Source organism: Chiloscyllium plagiosum, chromosome 13 (assembly GCF_004010195.1).
Source record: "Chiloscyllium plagiosum isolate BGI_BamShark_2017 chromosome 13, ASM401019v2, whole genome shotgun sequence".
NCBI lineage: Eukaryota > Metazoa > Chordata > Chondrichthyes > Orectolobiformes > Hemiscylliidae > Chiloscyllium > Chiloscyllium plagiosum.
Window position 1 is genome coordinate 76,479,815 of NC_057722.1, and position 24,349 is coordinate 76,504,163.

Genomic DNA, 24,349 nt, shown 5'->3' on the forward strand with positions numbered 1-24,349 from the left:
CAAATGTGATGATGTACATGGTCAAATAGCCTACTAAAGCGGACGTTCAGATGCTCACAAGCAGAATGGTAACTTTGCTCAGATAGTGGGGACGTTCATGAAATTGTTAATTCAGAGAGAGCTGCATGGGGGGAGTAAAACTCAAAAATACAACTGCTGGTTTTGAACTATAGCATGGAGATTCACTATGCTTCAAATTTGCACAAATAAATAACATGTTTTTAAAAATGTAATTGAACAAGTTTTTACAAGTTCTGTTGTAATTCTTTATGAAGCATGAACTGCTTTGCAATACTTCGATTCACGAAGAAAGCAAGGTGTCCTTCAAAAGCAATATCTGCACAGCAGAGCAACTCAATAGTTTGACAGCCGTGGTGTGATTTGACAGGACATTGTTAGTTTCTCACTATCGATAGGTTGGAGATTAATGTATAGGGGAGAAGGAAGTGGTGACAGTTCATGTTGTATTCTAAACTACAGATATCAGCATCTGCTACTGGCACCTGTTGAAAGCAGTAACATTGGCAGAGATCATGTAAGCTCAGCAAAGATTCATGATGGGGAAAACTGAGGCAGGAGTCATGAAGGGTGCATTTCTTCCGAATCATCACATCTTGGGATAAAAATCTTGCCTCTCAGCCTGGCTTGAAGAGAAATGGCATGACATGGGAGAGGCAATGGCCTTGTGGTATTATCTCTGTTAATCCAGATAGTATTCTGGGGATCCGGATTCAAACCCTGCCATGGCAGATGGTGGAATATAAATTTAATTTTTAAAACCTCCAGAATTAAGAGTCTAATAATGACCATGAATCCACCGTCAATTGTCAGGAAGCAACTGATCTGGTTCACTAATGTCATTTAGAGGTGGAAACTACCATCCTTACCTGGTCTAGCCTACATGTTACTCCAGACCCGCAGCAATGTGATTGACTCGACCATCCTCTGGGCAATAAATGCTGGCCTAGCCAGTGATGCCCTCATCCAGTGAATGAATAAAAAAGAAATCCAAGTTTGACACCACATGCAATTTCAGAGCAATGTCAAAATAGGTTTAAACAGTGGTTGAGATTCTATGGTCTGTAGGAATTTTAAAAAAACTGTTGGTGTTAAATTATAATGTTTAGAACCTGAACATTAGCACCTGCACTTCCTAAACCCATAAATTGTAACTGCAGAGAAGTCTTGCATAAGAGCAGAACATTTGTACTAGTCAAGCAGTGTAAAGAAAGCACTGCCTCAAGGGAACAACGATTACAAATACAATTCTTCATGTAAAGTGGAAGGTAATGCTGGTAAGATTATGAATTTGTGTTTAGTTTTCCAAGAGAAATAAATACAAAAAACATTAATAAGTAAAGTTTTATTATATGAATCCACTTTAAGTTATAAAGACAACTTCTGAATGAAAGGCACAGTGAATCAAACCATTATGATAAAACATAGAAACTAAATGAGAACATACAAAATAAAGTGAAGACAGCATTTTCCAGCATTTACAAATCTCCAAAACCCAAACCTGGAGTCAGCTGCATCCTCACTAACAAGTACAGTACACAATAAAAGCTACATTTGTACTGTTAAACGGGTCATAATCTGATTACTTCAGTGTCTGACGAGGTTTAGGAAATACCAGAGAAACAAACACTATTGCTTCCTACTTTATTTCGTAGTGATACTGCAGCATTCAGTTCCCTGCAATGAAGCCAACTCAAGCTAGTTTTAGAATGAAAAGCATCAGCATGTTTTAAAATGGAGATTAAAGTCACAAAATTACTTTACGGGGAATAGTTTAACATTTATCCAGATTGAACCACAGGCATGGAAGTAGCTGGTAATGGTGTTACAGCTGCACTTCAGCTAATCAGTAGCAAAAACAGATTTTCCACCCCATTTCCACACAAACTACGAGGCTTTTTAACGTGCCAAACACACACAACTGCTTAAATTGGAAAAAAATTAATATAGGTTAGTTGGAACAAATGGAAAATCATCACCTTAACCAAATTTTAAATTACAATACTGTACCAATGTGAGATCTGGAGCAGAAAGCAATTGCCATCTGTGTCAGCCCAGTAAATCAATAAAGAATAATACCAGTCAAGCACGTGGTAAATACAAACTTGCAACCAAAAACCTTATTCCTGTTTTAGGTAATGCATTTTTAATATATAAATAGCCACCAAAATCCTTGGCACTGCATTTTCACTGCTTTTACCCAATAAATAGGTTTCTCCTCCAAGGGAAGGGTAATTTTGGAACAATTCTTATTCTTTGGCATGTGCTCAAATACTTTTGTGTCTGTCTCCTCTACTCCTTGTGGAAAGAAAGCTCCCCTAATTTTATTTACAGAAATCAAATTGATTTTTTAAAGTAACCTATAAAGATGCTCAAAATGTTCTTTTTTAATGTTGCTGCTTCAAAAGAAATTAACCTCAAGTCACTATTTCATGCTCACAGATTTCTTGTGTAATACAAACAGTGAGGATTTCCTCTTCCCATTCTTTGCAGAACATCAAATTATTGCTTAAATGGTGATGAGGGAATGCTTTAAGGTTCTGGACAGTATACCCCAATGCCATATTTTCTCAGTGCTTCAGTTTACAGATAAGTTAGAAATATGTTCACATATTTGAAAAGGAGTATGAGCAAACTTGTATCAAAATTTTGCACGTACATTTTGATGGCAGTATATGTAAGTTTTCTTTAATACAAATATTTTTATGCTTTCCTTATTCAAAATATAGACAGGATCAAGACAACATCAGTAGGATAAAGCCTTTAAACAGGCTTTCAAGTTAAGGAAGGTTTCCTCAGTAAAGGCATCAGCCTCACAAATTGTGACAGTAATGCTGTGTTATGTCAATTGCCCTTTGACACATGTGCAATCATTAAACCTGTCAGGGTCTATTATCACCAGTGACCTGCTGGTCTTCATCTGAATTACTCTGCAGGCAATCAGAGAACAAGTCAATAATAGCTCAATGCTCTAATCAGATAATCAGTCCTACACACTGGTTTGCAGATGTCCGTTGTTGTTCCAAGCACGAATTACAACACTATATAGTGCCATTTCTGCAAGGTATCCTTCAATACAGGTTTACATTCTACACAGGAACCACACTCATGTTCAACTCAAATCTCAAATCTAGAACAGTGTGAAAAACAATAGACCCACGTTTAGCTACCTTACATTATTGCTCAGCTTTGCAAGATAGTCTCGCAATTCTCTTGCTGCTTGGAATCGGCCGTATTGTTTCTTTGGGTGTGCACATTCTTCGAGCAAGGCCTCCAGTCTGCCAGCTCTGACAACTTCTACAGGAGGGCTGTGCAGGAGCCCGCCAGTTGTGCCACGCCACGTGGCATATTTAGAGAGCAGGTTTTGACAAATGGCATAGTAGTTATGGTCAACTGTAACACGCGAACACAAAACCTCCTTTGAGAAAGACAGGCAGGCTTCTTTCCCACAATCGTCAAACGTGCTCTCGTACCAGACGTCCCAGTTTGGAGGCTTATCTGCAAGTAACAAAATTGAATAAATTGGATTACAAATTGGTGAAAATTTAGCATTTTTTCTAATTTTATTATTTCCATTAAGAACATAGTTGCGCCAACCTGTGAAACCAATCTGAAGCCCATCTAACCTACACGATTCCATTCTCATCCATATGCTGATCCAATTACCATTTAAATGCCTGTAAAGTTGGTGAGTCACTACTGCAGGCAGGGTATTCATTGTCCTATAACTACCACCCCTCAATTTAAAGTTGCATCCCCTCGTGCTAGCCATCTCCATCCGAGGAAAAAGGCCCTCACTGTCCACCCTATCTAATCCTCTGATCATCTTGTATGTCTCTATTAAGTCTTATATCTTTAGTTAAAGCTATGGAGCTAACAGTGACAAGTAAAAATTAGAACATAATTTATTTTGTATAAATGAAGAAAACAAAGTATGCATAACACCTAAAGTGGTAGCTTGGTCATCTGCAATAGTGGAGGAGATTTGCTAGCAGTTAATAGAAGTTGGTGTTGAGGATTTCATCAATATTTAGTTTGATATAGTAACATTTTAATTTCTCCATGGCATTTCAGATTATCTAACTGATTCACTAAGATGTACAGATTAATTAAAGAATCTTAACTATAAAATGGGACACAATTAAAATAGTACACATTGCAATCTGATTGCTCAGAGTTTTCCCACCATTGAAGGCATCATGGGGTTTGGAGAGAAACAGAAATATGGCATGGAGTTAGAGGATCATCCATCATCGTAGTGAATAGTGGAACAGGCTTGACTCCTGCTACTAGCTTCGATCTGAAGCCTTCACTCCACTCCATTCGCTTCTTGACCCAGAGCCACATTTCAGGACTGTGTGGATCGTAAATTCTTGCATCAACATCACATAATAACTGCTTACTTTGTTGGATCATGAACTTGGAGCCAGTGAAAAATCAATTAAGAACACTCAGTGGCCTTTTAGCTAGTTTATGCAAAAAAAAGACCCAATCCCATATATATTACTGTGGACATTAACCAGTCTGTGTAATGGTGCATTGACAATCGAAGTTCCATTGGAATACATTTAAGCATCAAGGTTGTCAGGTTAAGTGAGACAATAAATCACAGGTTGTGATGCATCAGGAATCTCAGTTATGGGAACCAGAATAAACACTGAATTAATTCAACCTCCAATGTCCTTATTTTCCATAAAGAAAAGTAAAAACACGAAATTGCATTGATGAACATACAGCTGCTAAGACTATATTTTGGAAACAAAACCAGAAATTTCTGGTAAAATTCAGCAGATCGTGCAGCATCTGTGGAGAGAATGCAGAATTAACATTTTGGGTCCAGTGACCCTTCTTCAGAATTGAGTTTTCCCAGCAATTTCTGTTTTCGTTTCTGATATCCAGCACCTGCAGTTCTTTGGTATTTTCCATATTTTAGAAACGTCATTTCAAACAACATTAGTTCCAGTCTCAATTCAGTGTTACCACTGCAATTTAGATGCAGTGACCGAAATGTGACAACTTGGTTGAAGGGACAGAGTTTTATAGCCAAGTTTGCTGATGAGACAAACATAGACAGGGAAAGCACATTATGATGAGGATACAAAGAGCTTGCAAAGGATACATAGGCTAAATTAGTGAGCAAAAATTGGTAGATGCAAGTACAGCGTGAAAATAAATGAAGTTGTCCACTTTGGGGGAACCACAAAAATGCAGGTGGTTATTTAAATGGAGAGGGGTGACAGAATAGAATTAATTAGGACAGCAAATGCAATGTTGGATTTTTGGAAGAAAAATAATACAGATGCTGAAAATCAAGTAACAAAAATGTTGGAAAATATCTGCTTTGGAGAGAGCATTTGTGGAGAGAGAGAAAAACAGAATTAATCATAGGATCCCTCCGATTAGGGCCATTAGGCCCAACAAGTTCACACTGACCCTCTGAACAGTATCCCACCCAGACCCATTCTCGACCCTATTACTTAACATTTCTCCTGACCAATGCACCTAACCTGCACACTAGGGGCAATTAGCTCAGCCAGTTCACCTAACATGCACATCTTTGAACTGTGGAAAAGAAATCCCAGAGTACCTGGAGGAAATCCACACAGAGACCGTGAGAACATGCTAACTCCCCACAGACAGTTACCCGAGGCTGGAATCAAACCCGAGTCCCTGGCGCTGCAAGGCAGCAATGCTAACCACTGAGTCACCGTCCCGCAGTGTTTTGAATTGATATAATTTGATGAAACAAAAACTGGCTTTTACTGCAAGGGGTTGGGTGAGTTTAAGGAGGGAAGAACTTGTTAGAACTGTGGTAAAAACAATGACTGCAGATGCTGGAAACCAGATTCTGGATCAGTGGTGCTGGAAGAGCACAGCAATTCAGGCAGCATCCGAGGACAGGCAAAATCGACGTTTCGGGCAAAAGCCCTTCATCAGAACTGTGCAAGGCATTGGTGAGACCACATTAAGAACTTTGAGCTCCTTACTTAAGGATAGACTTGTATTGGAAGCCTGATTCCTGTTATGCAAGGATTTTCTGATGAGGAACGATTTAGCAGATTGGCCTATGTTTTTTCTCAGTCTTAGTATGTCAGTATATCTGGCAATACACCAGCATGGAAATTAATATATCACATATATCATTTGTGCGATAGGCAGAACAACGTTTTGGCTTCATCGCCACCTATTGTTTACTCCTACACTCTCCCCATCTTCAGTATATATATCAATCTTTTCCTAGCTACTATCAGTTCTGGACCCAAAATGTTAACTCTGCTTTCTCTCCATAGATGCTGTTGAGTTTGCCCAGCAATTTCAAACAGCAGAATTGATACAACAACAGAAATGAGCAAGATATTGATTTTTCCAATGAACCCTTTGGTTTGCAAAACTCACAACACAATGTCCAACATTAGATGTGATTCGACAGTTAGACAACATTTGCTGGTTAATCCAGTGTGTGTGAAGAATTATGCTGAAAACCAATGTAGGATTGTCATTTGGGTTCTCAGTGTGGTGCTGTTGAGTGCACTGGAAGCTACGTAGATTAATACACGGGGCCCTGTACTTGACAGGCAGACATTTATACACACTGTGCCTGTTTCAACACAAAAGAATAGGTGACAGTGATTTGATCACTACCCAGGGCAATGCCCTGACCAATTAGAATGAACCTGCCTGGATTAAAACTTAAACCTGTTTTTTGTCAATCAATGATCATGGCAATGCATCTGCCACCAGCCACTTTCCACAAATTAGCATTTTCACCTCATGTAGTACAAATGTTAGTCCGCTCCTTGAATTGACATTCTTATGAATTGTCCTGATAAGTGTAAGATAAAAGACTTGGACAAAGTGTGTTTCTTTTCAGCAATATACAGTGAGTTGCAATTAATGCTTTGATTTGCTTTATTATTGTCACATGTACCAAGATACATGGAAAGGTATTGTTTTGTGTGCAATCCAGGCAAAGCATACCTTACATATGTGCACCAGGGTATAACAGCAGAATGCAGCATATAGTGTTACAGCTACAGAGAAGGTGGAGAGAACGATCAACTTTAATGTATAAGATGTCCATTCCCCAGCGGGAAGAAGCTACTGCATTCTTTAATACTGCAATATTCACAAAGTTTACTACCATCCTTTCCACAATTACCTCGTCAAAATCATTCAGAATCTTATAAAACCTCAATCAAGTCACCCACCATTCTTTTAAACTCAAGTTAAAACAAGTCCAACCTGTCCAATATTTCTTTGAAAGACAACTAGCTCATTCCCAGATCAATCCAATAAACCTCCTCTGAACCTCCACCATTTACATCCGTCCTTAAATAAGGAGACTAAAACTGCACATAATATTCATGATGTCATCTCATCAAATACTCTGACTAACTGTAATATAAAATCCTTTTATGTTCAAATCCACTTGTAATAAAGGATGACATCCATTAGCCTTTCGAATCATTTGCCATACCTGCATACTCATGTTTTGTGACATGCACACAAATAAGCAGAATTGCACCTCGGAAATCTGCAAATATTAACTATTCAAATCATACTCAACTATCACTAGTATCCTCACATGTAGATGAGGAAGGACACCACTTTGACTGGGACAACACATCCATCTGAGCACAAGCCAAACATAGACATGCACAAGAATTCCTAGAAGCTTGGCATTCCAACCAGAACTCTATCAACAAACACATCAATCTCGATCCTATTTACCACCCTCTGAGGAAAAGAGCAGGAAACGACATCACCAACCCAAGTACCCGAAACACATAAATAGAAAGCGGGACATAACACCAGCACTTCACCGGAAGCTCACTGATGATGTTACTCAGTATGGTGACGAAATGACTGAAAATGAACCTTCCAGCTCAGCGAGCAAACTTACATCCAGAACCTCAACCTGAGCTACAAGTCTTCGCAAAACTCGCTAAATCATACTCTGACAGGAAGAATAAAAAAGCAAAGTGAACAAAGTCACATTTTCCCTCTTCTTTATTCAATCATCAGATTTGTGCCCACGAATGGAACCTATCTAAGTCAATCTACAGCCTTGTTATGTAATCTTCATAATATACTTTCCTACTTACTTGCAAATTTAGCCACCATGCCTTCAATCCCTCACCCATGTCAATGAAACAAATGTTTGTGAAGTTGAGGGTCCAAAACAGACCCTAATGGGGCCCTGCCCAACCTATCCTGTCAATCTGAGAAAAGGCTCACCCATGCCATTTTCTGGTAGCCAGCAATGTTCTGTCCTTGCTATTATGCTTCCCTTATGGCATAAAATCTTAATTTGTGCAAAACCCTGTACATCTTGTTGGAGGGTATACTCTGGAGCTTAGAAGAATGAAAGGTGATCTTGCTGAAATAGAAAATTCTGAGAGAATTTCACAGAGTAGATGGGGAGAGGATGTTTCCTCCCATTGGGGCATCTAGAAGTATGAGCACAGCTTCAAATTAGGGAATCTCCACTTGAGATGAAGATGAGGAGGACTGTTTTCTCCTACTGAGTTAATAAGCTTTGATATTCTCTTCCCAAAGAACAATGGAGACTAGGTCATTGGGTATATTCATGGATTGAGTTAAACAGATTTTTGATCAACAAAGGAATCAAGGATTATGGAGACAAGCAACAAAGTAAAGTAAAGACCACAATGAGATCAGTGCTATCCTTCTGAATGGTAGAGCAGACTTGGAGGACTGACTGGTCTACTCCTACTGCTTATCATCTCTTGATTGTATGAGAATATAGTTCAGAGACATTAGACCCCAATATAGTTCAGAGACATTAGACCCCTAGAAATGTATGTGTTTTAAATCTATTTCCAGAATCTTTTGGTAAGGCACTACATCTAAAGTTATTACAGACAATTAATCTCCTGGTATAGGGGGTAATATATTGTCACAGATAGAAAGGTGAACTAACCGAAAAGACACTTGGCATAAATAGGTCATTTTCTGGTTAGCAAAATATACTGTAATCAATTATTAAGGAAGTAACATTTGGAAAATCATAATCTAATCAAGTAGAGCCAGCATGGCTCTATGAAAAGGAAACTTGTTAAAGATTTTCAAGGAAGTCTCAACCACAGTGGAAAGAGGGTAATTGTGTTGTATTTGGATTTCCAGAAGGGGTACAACAAGGAATCTCACAAAGGTTAAGCTATAAGAGCTCATGGTGTTGGTGGTAACATATTGGCATAGAGAGAGAATTGGGGGATAAGGGGCTCTTTGTATGGTTGGCATCTCATAATCAGTGGGGTTATTTAGAGATCAGTGCTGGCATTGCAACTGTTTACTTGGAGAAAGGACGTGAATACACTATTCCCAAACTTGCAGGCAACAAAAATAGGAGGGTAGATTGGTAGAGGGATATAAACTGTTTAAAGAGATATTGCTGGTGCACTAAAGGTTGGCATATGGAGTATAATGTGGGAAAATGTGAAGTTGTTCAGTTTGGAAGAACAGAATACTATTTAAGTGGACAAAAATGCAGAAAGATGCAACACATAGAACATAGAATAGTACAGCACAGAACAGGCCCTTCAGCCCACGATGTTGTGCCAACCACTGATCCTCATGTGTGCACCCTCAAATCTCTGTGACCATATGCATGTCCAGGAGTCTCTTAAATGTCCCCAATGACCCTGCCTCCACAACTGCTGCTGGCAACGCATTCCATGCTCTCACAACTCTTTGTGTAAAGAACCCACCTCTGACATCCCCTCTATACTTTCCTCCAACCAGCTTAAAACTATGAGCCCTCGTGTTAGTCATTTCTGCCCTGGGAAATAGTCTCTGGCTATCGACTCTATCTATGCCTCTCACTATCTTGTATACCTCAATTAGGTCCTGAACAGAAATACTTTGTCACCTTCCTCTGCTTCTTAATTAGTGATCGAGTCAAAAGAAAGCTTAACGAAAAGATTATTATACGCGGATTGAGTTCCTCTGCATACATCAGTCCTGACATCCCAGGAATGAGAGTGAACAAAATGTTGTGCTGTACAGCTCTATGTCTCCAAGTGCTTCAGCAAAATGGTGGTAATCTGCAATAAAAACAAAACGTGCTGGAGATCCTCAGCAGGTCGGGCAGCATTTGAAATGGTGACCGATGCAGGAAACATTGCAGCCTTGAAGAAGTGTTGAGATGATCACACCAAGCACTACAATATCATTTACACGCTGTGTCCCAGAACGTGGGACTAGAATAAATAGGTGCTTGATGACCAGCATGAATAAGGTAGGGCTGGAAAGTTGATGTTCCGTGTCAGGATTATTCATCAGGACTGACAAAGTGTCATGACACAATACGTCAACTTTCCTGCTCCTTTGATGCTGCTTGACCTGCTGCACTTCCCCAATTCCACATTGTATAGACTCTGATTTCCAGTATCTGCAGTCCTTAACTATCTCCGCATCTCAGGAGTCAGTCTGGTGACCCTCATTTACTCTCTCACAATCACCAAGGCTCTTCCAGAAAGGGATCCCTGCTCCTCTCCTCTATCCTCTCACTAGGAAGGTCAGCCATCATTTACATTCTCCACTGCTTCCCAATCCTGCCTACTTCTGAGAAGAGGGAATCACAGAGAAATACAGAATAAAATGGGGTCAGAGTCTCAGTTGTAAAACTGTATGAATACACTGTCTCCATCTTCTCCATATTGGTCATCAAACACATGCCTGGTGTGATCATCTAAACACTTCTTCAAGGCTGCAACGTTTCCTGCATCTGTCACCATTTCAGATGCTGCCAGACCTGCTGAGGATCTCCAGCACGTATTGTTTTTATTGTAGATTTCCACCATTTGGCTGAAGCACTTAGAGCCTACTCTTTCTTTGACCATTCTCTTATTCCTCACATAAGTGTAAAATGCCTTTGTGTTCTCCCTAATCCGTTCTGCCAAACCTTTCTCGTGCCCCCTCCTGGCTCTCCTCAGACCATTTTTGAGCTCCTTCCTTGCCTGCCTGTAATCCTGTAGGGCTGAGCTTGACCCTAGCTTCCTCCACCTTATGCTAGCTACCTTTTTCCTTTTGACAAGAAACTCCACTGCTCTCGTCATCCAAGGTTCCTTTATCTTACCACTTCTTGCCTGTCTCAGAGGGGCATATTTATTCATCACTTGCAACAACTGTTCCTTAAACAGTCTCCATATGTCTATAGTGCCTTTACCATGGAACAATTGCTCCCAATCCATGCTTCCTAACTCATGTCTAATCGCATCATAGTTTCCTCTTCCCCAATTAAATATCCTCCCATTTTGCCTAATCCTCTCCTTCTCCACAAAGGAACTTGGGGACATCTGTGCACAAAACTCAAAGCTAGCACACAGGTGCAGCAGGTAATCAGGAAGGTAATGGAATGTGGTCCTTATTTCAAGGGGGTTGGAGTATAAGAACAGGCAAGTCTTACTGCAATTGTACAAGCCACTGGTGAGACCTCGTCTGAAGGAGTGCGAGCAGTTTTGGTCTCTTTATTTAAGGAAACACATTGTTTAATTGGAGGTATTTCAGAGAAGGTTCATGAGGATGATCCCGCGTGTGGAGGAATTGTCTGATCAGCAAAGGTTAAACACATTGAAACTCTATTCACCCTGCAATTAAGAAGTGAGAGGTTCTAAGAGGCTTGACAGGGTCAATGCTGATAGGATGTTTCCCTTCATGGGAGAGTCTAGGACCAAAGAGCATAATCTCAGAATAAAGGGGCACCAATATAAGACTGAGATAAGGAGGACTTTCTTCTCTCAGAGGGTTGAGTGTCTTTGGAACTCCTTGCCACAAAGAGCTGCGGGGGCAAGTCCTTGGATATATTTAAGGATGACTAGTTAGATTCTTGATCAGTTAGGGAATCAAGGGTTGTTTTCCCTGGAGCGTTGGACACTGAGGGGTGACCTTATAGAGGTTTATAAAATCATGAGGGACATAGATATGGTAAATAGACAACGTCTAATGATGTGATTGAAATTGAGTCCAGTCCTTGGAGCTCTTGGTATCTTTAGGAAGTGTGATATGTTTTGGTAACTGATTCATAGAATAAATAGACAAAGTCTTTTCCCTAGGATGGGGGAATCCAGAACTGGAGGGCATAGGTTTAAGGTGAGAGAAGAAAGATATAAAAGAGACCTAAGGGGCAACGTTTTCGCACAGAGGGTGGTGCATGTGTGGAATGGGCTGCCTGAGAAAGTGGTGGAGGCTGCTACAATTGCAACATTTAAAAAGCATTTGGATGGATATACGACTAGTAAGGGTTTGGAGTGATATGGGCCAGGTGCTGGAAGGTGGGACGAGATTGGCATGGGATATCTGATCAGCATGGATGGGTTGAACCGAAGGGTCTATTTCTGTGTTGTACATCTCTATGACTCTAAGTGAATGTGAGGAATGCCAGATCAGCCATGATCCTATTGAATGGCGGAGCAGGCTTGAGGAGCTGAATGATCTACTCCTGTTCCTATATCTTGTCGTCTTAAAATGTGATGTGCTACAGGGATTAGTATTGGTTCCTCAACGTTTTATCATTTACGCAAATAACCTGAATGAAAGAGCCAAAGGAATGGCTATTAAATTTGCTAATAAGACAAAGATAGGTAGGAAATTAAGTTGTGAAAAAGGACATAAGGAGGCAGAAAAGGAACGTGTATGAAATTATCCATTTTGGTAGGAAGGTTAAAAAGCATATTATCTAAAGGGAGAGATTTCAGAGCTCTAAGATGCAGAGGGGTCTGGGTGTCCTCGTCCATGAAGTGCAAACATTAGGGCAGGTATAATCAGTAATGAGGTAAGCGAATACAATGCTATTGTTTATTGTGGGAGGAACTTAAATACAAAAGGTCAATCTTCAGTTCAACAAGGCGCTGATGAAACCACTTCTGCAGTACTATGCATAATGTTGGCCTTCTTATTTAAAGAATGGAAATGCATTGGAAACAGTTCACACAGTTACTAGACATTTCTGGAATGGGCATGATTTGGAGATGCCGGTGTTGAACTGGGGTGTACAAAGTTAAAAATCACACAACACCAGGTTCACCTGATGAAGGAGCGTCACTCCGAAAGCTAGTGTGCTTCCAATTAAACCTGTTGGACTATAACCTGGTGTTGTGTGATTTTTAACCTGGAATGCGCACGTTGTCTTATGAAAAACCATTGGAGTGGTTAGGCTTCTATCTGCTGACATTTAGAAGAGTAAGAGGCAGCTTGACTGAAAAATACAAGTTGAGGGTTCCTGGCAGAGTGGGAGAGATATTAAGTCTTGTGGGAGAATCTACAACCAAGTATTGCAGTTTAAAAGCTAAAGGGTTCTTTCACTTAAGGCAGAAAGAACGAGTTTCCTTTTAACAAAGTCACCAGTCTTTGGAACTTGCTTCCCCTCTGAATACTTCTGAAATAATTACTGGAAATTATTAAAATTACTGGAATGTATTGGGGCTTTAATTTGATGCATTCAAACACAATTTAATTGGAAGGAACACGTGGTGAATGCACCCTAATGTGTCATCACAAACTGGCAGTATTGTCAACTGAGCTCCATTTTCATTCATTTACTTACAACTGATGAAGAGTTTAATATGGGCATTAGCAAGGAACCTATCTAACTTGCAGAATTTAAGAAGTAATATTATTGCTCATACAATTTCTACCCTTTTAACACACAGAGCCCTGTTTGAAGCCCAGTTCCACTGACTGCCCTTCAGTATTCAGTGAGCCGACACAGAACAAGTTATTTAATCAGCTAACATGCACATGTTTGCAATGATTAAAGATGAACATCAATAAGTGGACTGAACTGTCACTAACCTTCAAAATGATTAAATAATTCAATAGACTGCATCTGTTGTTTTATAGTACAGCTTTACATTTCAACAGCCTTCTGAATTTTATCAAGGCTGAGTTTTGACAACGATGTGCCTTTTAATTTTTTTTAAATATTCACTCAGCAGAAACAGAAAAATACCCAAAAACATTTCCTATAAGAGGAAGCAAAGGAATGCCAATATTTTTCCAAGTCAGGATGGTGAGTGCTTGGTAGGGAACTTGGTGGTGGTGTTCCCATATATCTGCTGTCCCTTTCCTTCTAGATGGCAGCGATCGTGAGTTTAGAAGGTGCTATCTGAGGATCTTTGGTGAATTTCTGGAGGACATCTTGCAGATAGTACACACTGCTGTTACTGAATCTCGTTGGTGGAGGGAGTGGATGCTGTGGATACAGTGCCAAGTGGGCTGTTTAGGCTTGGATGGTGTCAAGCTTCTTGAGTGTCATTGCAGCAGTACCCATCCAGGCAAGTGGGGAGTATTCCATCACACTCCTGACTCCTGGATGGGTTTTGGGGAAATCAGGAGGTGAGTTACTCGCCTCAGTATTCCAAGCCTCTGACCTGCTATTGTTGCCTCTGTGTTTATGTGGTGAGTCCAATTGAGTTTCTGGTCAATGATAACCCTCATGATAGTGGGGGAACTCAGTGACAGTAATACCATTGACTATCAAGGGCGGTTATCAGATTGTCTCATATTGGTAATGGTCAATGCCTGGCACTTGTGTGGCGTGAATACCACTTGCCACTTGTCAGCCCAAGTCTTGATATTGTCCAGATTGTGGTGCATTTAAACATGGACTACTTCAGTATCTAAGGAGTTGTGAATGATGCTGAACATGCCCACTTCTGACCTTATGATGGAGGGAAGGTCATTGATGAAGTAGCTGAAGATGGTTGGGCTTCAGACACACGCCTAAGGAACTCCTGCAGAGATGTCCAGGAGCTAAGATCACTGACCTCCAACAACCACGACCATCTTCCAATGTGCCAGGTATGACTCCAACCACCACAGAGTTTGTTGCCTAATACCCATTGACTCCAGTTTTACTAGGGTTACTTGATGCCACACTCTGTCAAATGCAGCCTAAATGTCAAAGGCTATCACTCTCACCTCACCTCTGGAATTCAGCTCTTTTCTCCATGTTTATACCAATGCTGTAATGAGGTCAAGAGCAGAGTGGCTGTGGTGGAACTCAAACCAGGTGTCACTGAGCAGGTTATTGCTGAGCAGTTGTTGCTTGATAGCACTTTTGATGACACCTTCCATCACTTTACTGATGATCAACAGGAGACTGACGGGGCGCGAGTTGGCCAGGTTGGATTTGTCCTGCTTTTTACGTACACGACATGGGCAATTTCCCACATTGTCGGGTAGATGCCAATGTTGTAATTGTACTGGAACAGCTTGGCTAGGGGAGTGCCAGGTTCTGCAACACAAGTCTTTAGTATTATTGCCAGAATGTTGGTAGGACCCATAGCTTTTGCAGTATCCAGTGTCTCTGACTGCTTCTTGATACCACGTGGAGTGAATCGAATTGATTGAAGACTGGTATCTGTAATGCTGGGACCATGGAGGAGGTAGAGGTGGCTCCACATTAACAATTAAACAACTCACTGGAGAAGTGCTATCACCATTCATGACTGATGTGGCAGGACTGTAGAGCTTACATCTGATTCATTATTATGGGATCACTTAGGTCTGTCTATCACTTGCTAATTATGCTGTTTGACATGCAAGTAGTCCTGCTTGATGGCTTCACCGGGTTGACCCCTCATCTTCAGGTATGCCTCGTGCTGCTCCTGGCATGTCTTCCTGCACTCTTCATTGAATCAGGGTAGATTTCCTGGCTTGATGGCAATGACTAAGTGGGGGATATTCCAGCTATGAAATTTCAGATTGTGCTGGAGTACGATTATGTTGTTATTGATGACCCACAGCATCTCATGGATGCCCAGTCTTGAATTGCTTGATCTGTTTGAAGCCTGTCCCATTTAGCACAGTGATAATGGCACACAACACAGAAGGACTGTGCGGTGGTTGCTCTTACTGATAACGTCATGATCTGTCGAGTGTTCAATCAGTCTATTACCCACATGAACCACATTTTAATTCTGGGTGTTAGAATGTAATTTACATTGTGCATTTTAGATTGTATTACTGTTCTAACATTGCACAGTGAAGTTCATTGCTCTTTTTTCAAAAATCTGGAATCTTGCAGGTTTATTATTTATTACACCTGAAGTTCACGTTTTACAGTCTGAATCTGGGATCGTAAAAAGGGTTTTTGGGTGAATATTCCAAAGATAACTGAAGCCTTTAAACTAGTTGCAGGATCATTGGATGCACAAAAGCTTATCTAAGGAATTGAAATGATTAAAGTTCATGGAAAAAGCATAAACTGAAGACAACTGTAGAGTTAGGAAATGATGAGGTCGCGTGCAAAGACTTATCTGTGAGGATGAGAATTTCAAATTAATTAAGCTTTGGAATGTTGTATGGGTCAAGATCAGAACTTTGGGCAATTGGAGGTTATAGAGAATTGAGGTCAAAGGACAGCAAACAACACACTATACAAAATAAATCTTGAAATTGCTGAACACATCATTAGGACTTTAGATTATGGTGGTCAACTCATTTAGTTATCTGATTTGGATACCAGATCTTGGACAACATCACTAGGAACCGGAGTCTCGAGTGCTTTTCTCAGAGCTCCAGTTTGAGTCTGTGAACCTGAACTTCTAAAATGTCCCTTTCTTCCCCGCACCAACCAACTACTGGCATCATCTATCACCATATTGAGCAGTTTCCCACTGGAATATCCCTCGTACCTGGCTATTGAGTCCTGACCTCATCATTTGTCAGACAGAGTTTGTCACACTTGAATATTGAAGGACAAGACCAAAGGAAACCAACTGTACCTTCAGTAGTAAGCATTACATGTTTAATTGCTACAAGTCAGTAGTTGCAGGACAGGAAGTAGCTGAAAGAGTAACCAAGTGTCAAGGTAGGTGTGAGCCCAGGCTATTAAATTATCCTGGAGTTTCTATTTCAGCTCAATCATATTCAGGTCAGGCATTTAAAATTATAGCTCTCCAGAGAAGTCAGTGGCATCCTCAGCAAAATACAGATATCAAGCCATTAAGTAAATGCCATAACATTTACTGAATGCTGAGAGTATCATGTAACAGAACCCTTTGGTACTGTGTTGTAAACATCCGATTAAACCAAAGTAGAAGCAAAGATGAAAGTGGTGGTTTGTGAAGTAATTTTATTGATGCATAAAATACTTGATCTGAAAGTCAGTCCTAGGTCGAACAGGTATTGTGGTTTCTACCAAAACAAAACTGCAGATTTTGGAAATCTGGAATTAACAAACAGATATGCTGAAAATGTTCAGCAGTTCTGGCAGTATCTGTGGAGAGAGAAACTGAGTTTATGTTTGATTTGAATATGATTCTTACTCTAAACTGAAGGTTCAGATTCAGCTCAAGATATTAACTCCATTTCTCTCTCCATTGAAACTGTCGAACTCTGTACTTGCAGCATCTTCTGTTTCTGTAGGAAGTATGTACTGCCTGGTTCAGTGAGTGAGCAGCCAAGGTAGATGGAGTTGGTGACAAGGGTGTGACATTTTGGTGAACCTCAAAAACAGTGGCTTGATTTTCTATTTTATGTTCAGTATAAGAAAGATGTGATCATGAGTTAAGGAATGCATTCCAGAACTGGATATCATCAGCATAGATATGGATGTTAATTTGATGTCTAAAATAATGTTACAGAGGCACTGGGCACAGCTGAAGAGAAGTGTTAGAACACGGGGTAAACACCTATGCTAATTTAAACCAGCCATACAGAAAAAGTTAATCTCACACCATAATCTGTTAAAATTTGAGGGGCAAAGAACTATCCTAGAGGTCACTATTTAAAGTTAAAATTAACAATTTTATTCTTTAAGTCCAAGAGAGAATATCAAATCAACAGCTATTATCAACTCCTTTCTATTAAACTTATCTTTTACCTCCCACTCTACAATATGATAAAAAATCCCAATTAATTTCTTTTTGTGTAAGTCTTAAGTTTCAAAAACCAGTCAGCTGTGACTATTCTCCTTTGTAGATTTTTCTCTGAAGATTTTCTCCAGGTCTACCTTGATGTTCTGCTGTTCAAACTTCTTATGGACAGGTAACTTGCAGAGAGCTGTTCTGCTGACAGTCTGTACTTGTTGGTATCCTTGGCGGTTCTCCTTCTAACTGTTCAAAATGTCCAGTTTTATATCCCAAAACACTGGATCGTTTCATTAGTTTTAATATCATCAAAATACTAAATTCAAACTTGATTGGGGTTTGGTATCTTGGGCATAATTAAAACTGATTGGCCGAATTTGCATTTGTTTTTGTTTCATGGCAACCCATCTGCAGCTATTTGTTTAAACCAAGTGTTACATTCTTACTGTGTTCAGGAATCTGTGCTTTGTCAGTCCTTGCTGATTTTTCAATTCTCTTAAAAGGTACAGTACACCTCGACATCTTCACAACAGAAATCAGCTAAAAATGAATTCTTGAGGAACTCCAGATGACATCAGAGGATAAGGGATAAGTCACTGCTTCAGGTACAATGACTGCATTGAGACAGATCCAAACAGAAGCATGCAGAGATAGGTCAGGCATGGGTCAAAGAGATATAGCAGAATAAGGTGGAATAGTATCCTCGGATCATAATCAAAGAGGGCAGCACAGGATGCTTTGACCAAGGTGGTTGCAGGGCTTTGGAAAGTGGGTAGAACTTCCCGAAGAAACATAACAGCAAGTTCAGGGATAGATCAACAGAGAACTGGGAGGTGATGCCATTTTCCAGTACCAACATGTCAAGGGTGAACTTTTTGAGGCATAGGATGACTACGGTTGTTTTGAAAAGCAGAAAATACAAAGATTAGCAAATGGAGAAATACTGGAATTAGGAAAAGTAGCCAAATGCTTAAAGAGATAGCAGGATGTGAAGCAGATGTCAAAGAAACTGCAATGTGGCAGAGGGATTGTGAAGCTGAATGTTATGGTTAAATAACCTTATTCAGTTCATAATGCCAGCTTATATACAGGACATCAATAGTGTTGCAAATATTTTGTGCAGTATAATTTTAAAACAACAGTGAAATTAATTAACCTAAACTCCTCATGCAAAGAAAAAAAAAAGTGTGATGAGCTTCAGATAGTCACAATATCAGAAGCTACAGTGGGTAAAAAGCCTAAATAATTATGTGTGCCATAAACTGATCAGGAACCGAGAGTACAGAAATACAGATCCACTAACTGAAGTGAAGAATTGCCCACGTTTTGATTCTGCAATAGAATATATGGTAGATCAAGATGCCACTGTTCTCGCAGTTGGATATTATTAAGGAACCTAATTACGGTAAATTTAATTTGGTGAATAATAAACAGCAATCAAATTATCTTTATGAAACATGCACTCCGTTTCTGATGCACTGTTGAATTAAGAAAATTTGACATCTATATTCATTGATCATAGGAGAAAAGGCACAAAATCCAGTTTATTGCAGTGATTAGCAGGACTGAAGAACGAACTTAGGAAACTAGACCAGCTGGTTGCTTAGCTTGGCAGATGGACAGTGAAAGACATCAAGGTGATTAAGAGAATTATCCTTCATCTGGATGTTGAACAAATTCTCAAGCTTTTAGTACAACGTATGGAGCCTGTAAAGGGAGATTTCCTACAGGCATATTATGGACAATATGGTTCTCAAATCCATGGACTTGTTGATTATGTTGGAAATTGTCCGAACAATCGTGTAGCTGTTTCTATGGCCCACAACTCACTTCCTTGGCTGATCTACTCCAGAGTTAAGCCTGCACTGCAGGAAGGAAAGTTCCTTCCCACTTTAACGGATCCGTAAATTTAATAAACTAGCCCCTGGGGAATCTATGACACAAAGTGCCAGTAACAGAGCCGAACTTGTATTCAGTGCTCTGTGGTTGGATTTAAGCAAGTTTTTTAAAGTATTGGTAAAAACAACAATCTTGAAATTGATACTGCATTTGGTTCTAGTCATTAATTACATATAACCTATCACCCTAATATCTAACATCAAGCTGAGTATCATAATTCTCCAAACATCTGGCATCTTTTCTCCCCGCATTTATGTGGAAGCTCGAGTGCAGATTATACATGGGGAGAGACTTAAAGAAAACATTTTGCAGCCACTATACAGAGTTAAGTTTTGAAATAAATGGTTTAGAAATATACTAAACTTTATTACTTTTAATATTTACATGCCAAAAAGCCTTGAAATGCTGTTTCTCAATTGCTGTGCTCAAACAGTTTATGCAGCTTCTCTATTGTCACATTGTCTCTCACATCTGTAATGTCAATGGACCACCACAATCTTTGTCATCCACCTCAGACATGCCATCATCCCAGAGGACGGAACCTCTGAACTATCCATGGCGATTGTGAGCAACATCTTGAAGCCATGCTAGAATAATCTTTGATCCATTGGGCAATGTGATTGCTCAACAATGTAAAAGCATTCACTCCAGTGTAAAGTCATCCTTTCGATTGTTGGTGTGTATGCTGTTTAAATACTCAGTTGCAGCTGATGTTATTATTTGACAACTGGCTTGTCATTTTGTCAGGAATAATGACAAGATCTATCAGATTTCTTTTTTAAGGATATCCTTGATTATGATGTTTGATGACACCCATGTCATCTACAGAGATATAGAAACATAGAACACAAGTACAGGAGCAGGCCATTCGATCCTTCAAGCCTGCACCACAATCAATATGATCATGGCTGATCATCTAATTTCAGTATCCCATTACTACTTTCTCTCCGTACCCCTTGATCCCTTTCAATGCAAGGGCCAAGTCCAGCTCCCTTTTGAATGTATTTAAGGAACTGGCCCCAACAGCTTTCTGTGAGAAAGAATTCCACAAGTTCATAACTCTGAGTGAAAGGAATTCTTCCTCATCTCAGTCCTGAATGGCTTACCCCTTATTCTCAGAATGTGACTCCTAATTCTGGACTTGCCCAACATCAGGAACATTCTTCCTGGAACTGGCCTGTCCAGTCCCCTCAGGATTTTGTACGTTTCTATGAGATTCCCTCATTCTTCTAAACTCCAGCAAGTACAAGCCCAGTCGGTCCAGTCTTCCTTCATACGTCAGTCCTGTCATCCCGGGAATAGTCTGGTGAACCATCGCTGAACTGCCTCAATAACATGTCCTTCCTCCTCAGACTAGGAGACCAAAACTGCACACAATACTCAAGGTATGGCCTCACCAAGGCCCTGGGTAATTGCAGCAAGGCATCCTTACTTCGATACGCAAATCCTCTTGCTATGAAGGACAACATGCGATTAGCTTTCCTCTCTGCCTGCTGTACCTGCATGCCGACCTTTGGCAACTGTTCCACCATGACACCCAGGTCTGGTTGCATCTCACTTTTTCCTAAGCTGCCACTATGGTCAAAAAATCATCAATCCAACCTTTTTATATTTGCAGACAATCGCACCTTCATGCCAGGGTGATAGATTTAGTTAGCTTCTTTTGGTTGGAGATAATAAATAGCTACTCTTTTGTTCCATCTGCATATGGCTTGAGCCTGACAGTGATTAGTATTGTTGTCAATTGAGTGGAGCAGCATTCTCCTTTGAGAGCCAGGTCTGACTAAAACATGAAGGACACCTGATCTGTTGAAAATATCGGAGGTGCTACAATACTGTTGTTTTTAAAGCCGTAACACTACTATTCACAAAGGTGGTTTCAAAATTGTTTGGCATACTTGGCACAATCGAAGTGTGTGATTCCTGATGAAGGGATCATGCCAATTCTTCTGTTCCTCGGATGCTGCCTGACCTGTTGTGCTTTTTCAGCACTACACTGTCAACTCTGAGGTCCAGTATCTGCAGTCCTCACTTTCGCCCACAATAGAAGTAGTACCATTTCAGAGAAGCTCTTTGCTCGAGGTTCAAATCTTTGTGATATAAAAGGTTTTCAAAACAATCTCTACAGTATTCACTGCATGTGAAACGTGCTCAATGTTTGTGAATATATTCCACAAGTTTCTGCTCGAGAAGTTTCTGCTGGTGTGAAGCCTTTCTTCCACATCCAAGAATCTCAGCTCACTTGCCCTGGGACAAAACTCTTATAATGTTTGCTTTGTTAATATTAAATACCTGTGCTGCTGTTTTGTTATCATGATTTTTAGAACCTTCTACCAGTAAAGATTGAATGTTGCTGTGTAATTCACTCACTTTGCCATATTAATAACTAGTACAAAGAATCCTACCTTGTAAGTATCATATGTTTGTTTGATGGTTAAATAAATGGAAAGCAACCACTCTAACTAGTATGGGTATGAATCCCTTTGAAAATGGTTCTAATTCTACACATTCATATTTTAATTTAGCGTTAATCATTTTGTCTTAAGAAAGAATGAGATTGTGGAATAAACAAAACAAAGCTTTTGGACAGATACAATTGGATTAGACATAGTACACTGCACGATACATTTCATTTTTTGAAAAAGGAGGGACAAAATAACTAGTAAGAGAAAGTGAAAGACAAAAGAGAAGACAGTTTGACTCAAGTGAATTATGGAAAGTAAATCACAGCATTTAACATTTTTGTAAGCCTCCTTAAATAGAAGCCATAGCTTTCTGTACTAAATTGGGATCAAATTGTTTAGCTTAGTCAGGTTTGCTACTACTGTCAATGAGAAGTCACTGATCATAATAATTCAAAAGCTTTGGCGTGTGATAAGGTAACTTTGACTGTTGTTGACGGACGTGAGGGACACAGCACTTCCCATTTCAGACTACATGTGGAGTCAGGAATGCTAGATATCAACTAACTTGCCATCCTCAGCACTGAGAAAGCTTGCCAGCTTGCACACTAAGCTGGCTGACATGCTCCTCATGCAGTAGGGGGCTTCAGGGACAGGGCAGCCTGAAGCAAGAGTGGGGCTGATTTTAAAAAGGCTCCCAGCCATGCCTTTAAATGCTCAAATACTGCGGCAAATGGAAGCTATCCCCATGCTCCATTCCAACCCAGCAGGAATATCGCCCTGATGACTCAGCCAAGAAACCAACCACTCTTTATGAATGCCAGGAAGGCAGGGAATTGAAGAGTTACTTAAATGGTTGCTAACTGACCATTTAAGCATATTAATTACATGCAAGTCAAGATTGACACCAATGGGCTTTCAAACCCAGTCCAATTACTATTTTCCCTTCTTGCCACCTGCAGAGAGGGAAACATCGTGGCTGAGGTGTGCATAACATTTGAAAAATGACAGCAATTAAGTGAATTTCTTGACAAGTTATCTCAAATAAACATTTAAATAAGATGGAAATATCAAAGTGATTCCACCTACATTTTAGAATAAAATTACAAAGATTTAGAGAAAAAATATATTTTAGGTTTGCAATTGAGAAAAACAAACAGCAGGCACCTGAATTATGAACCTTAGACATGAACTAAAATAATAAAGACTGCCTACCATAAACTGGTTTACATATTGTTTCTGCTGGGATGCCTCAAATACTTCCCTTCAGATTTTGGCTTTGCATTCTGATTTACTATTGCTCCCCAAATAAAGTCAGGTCTTTCTGTTACTTAAGTGAGCTTCTGTGCTTCAGTGAAGAATTGTTTCCAAAATATCCTTTGTAATCAGTAATTCTTTCAATAATTAATTGAGTCCATCGTTCAGAAAATAGATCCAGTTTCTACCATGGCAGGTGAAATGCTTTTTACATTGACATCATTTAACTCCTTAAAATATCAAGGTCACATCAAAACTTGATTTCTTCTCTGGACTTGGTCATCATACAATTCCAGAAAATGCCTTCTTCAAATGCACAGGGCACTTACTTGAAATTACAAGGTACATATTTCATTGAGAGTGCGCCAAGAGGTCTTTTCACAAAATGTCTATTTCATTCATTTATAATAATACAACAGCAAATTATCTAACAGCCATGTCAAACTTCACATAATTAGCTCAAATTTCACATTCACAAAGCTTCAACACATTGCAACAAAGCACATATGGCCTATAATAATCAGAAGCAGGCAAGGCAGGCACATAAAAACCTCCAAGACTGAAACCTCACTACATTAAATAAATAAGTCAAAAATCACACAACACCAGGTTATTGTCCACAAGGTTTATTTGAAAGTGCAAGCTTTCAGCGCCATGCTCCTTTTCCAGGTGGCTAGTGGGAAAGAATACATAGGACACAGAACTTATAAGACCTTAAAAATGTGTTGCTGGAAAAGCGCAGCAGGTCAGGCAGCATCAAAGGAACAGGAGCTAGGAATACGATAGGTGGAAGGAGGTTAAGGTGAGGGTGATAGGCAGGAGAGGGGGTGGGGGCGAAGAGGTTGGGAAGAAGATTTTTGACCTGCAATCTTCTTCCCGACCTCTCCGCCCCCACCCCTACTCTGGCCTATCACCCTCACCCTCACCCTCACCTCC

General features: G+C 39.9%; 1 protein-coding gene across 5 annotated transcripts in view; it reads right to left on the bottom strand.

Moving 5' to 3' along the window:
* Positions 1-1,348: 1,348 nt before the first annotated feature.
* dipk2ab (divergent protein kinase domain 2Ab) overlaps positions 1,349-24,349 on the bottom strand; it is a 258,740-nt gene continuing 235,739 nt past the window's right edge. For all 5 annotated transcript variants that reach the window (XM_043702761.1, XM_043702765.1, XM_043702762.1 and 2 more), the window contains one exon: positions 1,349-3,516. In XM_043702761.1, coding sequence (XP_043558696.1) covers positions 3,185-3,516 — 332 coding nt within the window. In that variant the 3' untranslated portion in view covers positions 1,349-3,184. The remainder of the gene's footprint in view (positions 3,517-24,349) is intronic.